Source organism: Apium graveolens, chromosome 4 (assembly GCF_009905375.1).
Source record: "Apium graveolens cultivar Ventura chromosome 4, ASM990537v1, whole genome shotgun sequence".
In the NCBI taxonomy this organism is placed as follows: Eukaryota; Viridiplantae; Streptophyta; class Magnoliopsida; order Apiales; family Apiaceae; genus Apium; species Apium graveolens.
Window position 1 is genome coordinate 7,194,563 of NC_133650.1, and position 4,163 is coordinate 7,198,725.

General features: G+C 35.5%; 1 protein-coding gene across 1 annotated transcript; it reads left to right on the forward strand.

The window, feature by feature from the left end:
* On the forward strand, positions 1–801 carry LOC141718251 (uncharacterized). Its single transcript, XM_074520634.1, has one exon. The coding sequence runs from the start codon at positions 1–3 to the stop codon at positions 799–801; it is 801 nt and encodes a 266-aa protein (XP_074376735.1).
* The last annotated feature ends 3,362 nt before the right edge of the window (positions 802–4,163 follow it).

Below are 4,163 nucleotides of genomic sequence, written 5' to 3' on the forward strand. Positions count from 1 at the left end.
ATGGCGGCCAGGGTTACTTATCAAGATATGATGACACCATTATTTCTTCATCCTTCAGACAATGCCAACTCTATTAAAGTCGATAAGCTTCAAGGCTCATCTGATTATCGAGCATGGCGGCGTTCGATGGAGATCAATCTTTCTTCCAAAAGGAAGCTCGGTTTCGTCACAGGTACGGTTACGATCCCTACTAATGATGATGCTAAGGCAGAGATGTGGGAAACTTGCAATAATATGGTGATAGCTTGGCTCACCAGCAATGTTTCACCCACTATTAAAAAATCAATCATGTATATGTCTAGTGCTAAGGACATCTGGACACATCTTGAAAAGCGATTCTCGCTCACTAATGGTAGTAAAAAGTATAAGTTGTGTCGTGATTTGTATGCCTTGAAACAAAATAGCTCTTCTATTACTGAATATTACATCTCCATGAAGACTGTTTGGGAAGAGTTGGATACTTTAAATATTCTACCTGTGGTTGTTACTCCTGCTGCTGATGTGGTTAAGTTGTTGGAAGCTATTGAACTTCAAAAGGAGGAGATGCGTCTATTTCAGTTCTTAAATGGGTTTGATGACCAATACAATGCTCAACGCAGTCAACTATTGCTCAACACTCCTTTACCCTATGTAGAAATTGCTTATTCTGATTTGGAACAAGAGGAAGCACAAAGAAATCTACTGGGTTTAAATAAAGAAGGGGGTGAGATAATGGCTATGAACATCATAAGAGTTAATCCTGATAGAAATGCAGTATGCACAACTTGTGGAGTAAAAGGCCGTGTTTCAGAAAGATGTTAGCAGAATATTGGTTATCCAAGGTGGCACCCAAAACATGGCTCAAACAAACTAAGCTCTCCTGGTAAGAAAATTTTCATAGCCATTATCTCACCCAAAACATGGCTCAAACAAAGTAAGCTCTCCTCACATGTTAAGGAGGAGGAAGAAGGTGGAGAGAATTGGATTTTCCAAACTTTTTGGGTTTTCGGGTTAGATGTGGGTTAAAATAAAATAGGGTCTACAATAGTGTATTTATAGGCAAAATTTTCAGCTGAAATTTTCCCATAAATAATATTATTATTATCCCATTTATTATTCTCATTAATAATTAAAACACCTTTTAATTATTAATCCTTTTTCTAAACACTTTACAAATAATTCTCTCTCTTGATTTAATTTTCAAAAATTAAATCCTTTAATTAATAATATTAAGAACTTTTCTTAATTAATTTATAATCAATTAAATCTCATTTAATCAATTATTAAATTTGCCAATTAATTATTTATTTCATAAATAAATAATTATTAGCCATTATTAATTAATTCCTCCACCATTAAATCATTCTCTTTTTATGGTGTGACCCTGTAGGTTCAATATTAAGCCGGTAGTAGAAATAAATAATAATAAAACTATTTTATCATTATTTATATAAATTCTCTAATTTATTAAATATGATTAATTAATTAATCACATTTATTCTACATCGTGAGTGATGCTTCTCAACATATCGTGACTATCCGGATAATATGAATTCACTGCTTAGAATACCAAGAACCTGTCAGTGAATAGTTACCGTACAATAACTCCTTCTACCCTACAATGTCCCGATTAAATACAAGGCATGGATCTCGTGTCAAGCCTATCTAATTCAATCACTTGCTTACCATTCACTATGCGTAGTTTTATGCAAATTAGAAACTCCTTTCTAATTTCATTTACTCTGGCCAGAGATTCCTGAACTAGCATAAGTGGATCAGCCTTGAACATTCGCTTCCTTCACTGGAAGGGGTAGATCCTTTATTGATCATACACTATCTTCGTGTACAAATTCCTATACCCAGAAGAGCCCTAATAATTGTCCCTGGAGACTAAGAACTAAACCAAAGCATAGTTCAGTGTACACAAGATGACTATGATGACCTCAAGTCTAAGGATACTTGTACAACTATCACTAAGCGAACAACTGCTGACACGTGAGTGAACTCCATCAGTTGTTCAGCTAGGCGAGTCATGTTCAGTGAACTTATTCTATAATAAGCACCTACATACTAGCTATAGTGTCACCACACAAATGTCTATGAGAACAAACATCCTTCACAATGAAGCAAGCATAGTATGTACCGATCTTTGCGGATTATTAATTACCAGTTAGTAATCCTATGATCAGAAACTATTTAAGTTTAGAGTTATCATCTTTTTAGGTCTCACTATTATGATCTCATCATAATCCATAAAAAGCTTTACTCTAAACTATGGTATATCTTATTTAAACACTTAAATAGATAAAGCTCGTAATAAAAACAAAACAAGTCTTTTATTAAAATCAATGAAATCAAAACAGATTACATAAAGAGTTATTCCTAAATCCTAATACCTTATTGGACTTAGGACATATTCCTTTCAATCTCCCACTTGTACTAAAGCCAATCACTCTGGTAACTAATACCCATCTCATCTTTATGACGATCAAAGTGACTTTCAAAAAGTAGCTTTGTGAGTGGGTCTGCTATGTTGTTATGTGTGTCAACTCTATTTCAATACAATATAAGAAATGTTACCGCGCTCCCACTAACCCTTTTGTAGACGCATGGTTCATCTACATTTTTGATAAAATCAAACTCTTTGATTGTCTCATCAAAACGAATGTTCCATCTACGAGAAGCTTGCTTTAAACCATATATGGTTCGCAGTAGCTTACACACTAGGTTTTTATTTCCCTTGGAAAGAAAATCATCTGGCTATATGCCAGATCACATAGTCGTAGTAAGCAGCAATCGCAAGCAAAATCCGAACTGATTTTAACAGGGCTACAGGTAAAATACTTCATCAAAGTCAATCCATTGCCTTTGTTTGAATTTTTTTGCCACAAGCCTGGCCTTATAGGTCTCCACCTGGCCATCTACTATAATCTATCTTTTGTATACCGTATACATAGATTCCATTCTGGATTTCATGACACTATGCCAATTCTCTGAGTCAACACTACTCATAGCCTCATTATAGGTCACAGGGTCGTCATCATCAAATGATTGACAACTCATTGTCATTCTCAATGACAAGGCCATATTACCTCTCAGGTTGGCGAGACACTCTTCTTGACCTACGAATGGGCTGTTCCACAAAAGGTTGTTCAGTCAGAACAGGTGTTTCCATTTGATCCGTAGTAGTTTGTGCTTCTTGAACTTCATCAAGTTTAATTTTGCTCCCACTGTTTCCTTCAAGGATAAACTCCTTTTCCAATAAGGTAGCATGTCTGGAGACAAACACCCGATGATCGGTGCAAAAGTAATACCCTAAAGTCTCTTTAGGATATCCCACAAAACTACATTTTACGGATCGATATTTCAGCTTATCTGGGTCAACTTACTTGACATAAGCTGGACATCCCCAAATCTTAACGTGTTTAAGACTCGGTTTCCTTTCTTTCCATATCTCATACGGAGTTTGAGGAACAGATTTGGAAGGCACCATATTCAGTAAATATGCTGAGGTTTCCAATGCATAACCCCATAAGAATACTGGAAGATTTGCATAGCTCATCATGGACCGAACTATGTCTAATAAAGTTCGATTTCTCCTTTCAGATACCAATCTGGAGGCGTCCACTGGGAGACTATACCATTTTCTTTGAGATAATCTAGAAACACTCCATTAAAGTATTCACCACCTCGATCTGATCGAAGAGTTATAATACTATGTTTGGTTGTTTCTCCACTTCATACTTATACTCTTTGAACTTTTCAAAGGCTTCAGACTTGTGTTTCATCAAACACATATCCGAATCTAGATCTATCATCTATGAAAGTAATGAAGTATGAAAATCCACCCATGGTTTGCGTAGACATTGGTCCGCATACAACTGCGTGTACCATTCCTAGCAAATCTGCAGCCCTCTCTCCATGTCCACTAAATGGAGACTGCAGTGCCACTATAAAGTGAGATTTTCATCATTCCTTTTCTTTTATTAGTTTGTTCAATCTGAAGTAAATTATGTCACATATATACAGACCATTATTTAAAGTACCACGTCCATAAAGAATATTATCTCTAAGAATAGAACATTCATTATTCTCAATAATAAATGAAAATCCAGCCAAGTCTAACATGGGAATAATATTCCTCACAATCGAGGGAACAAAATAACAATTATTTCAAATAATAG

Coding starts and splice junctions, on each gene's coding strand:
- LOC141718251 (XM_074520634.1), top strand. CDS start 1: ATGGCGGCCAGGGTTACTTATCAAGATATGATGACACCATTATTTCTT.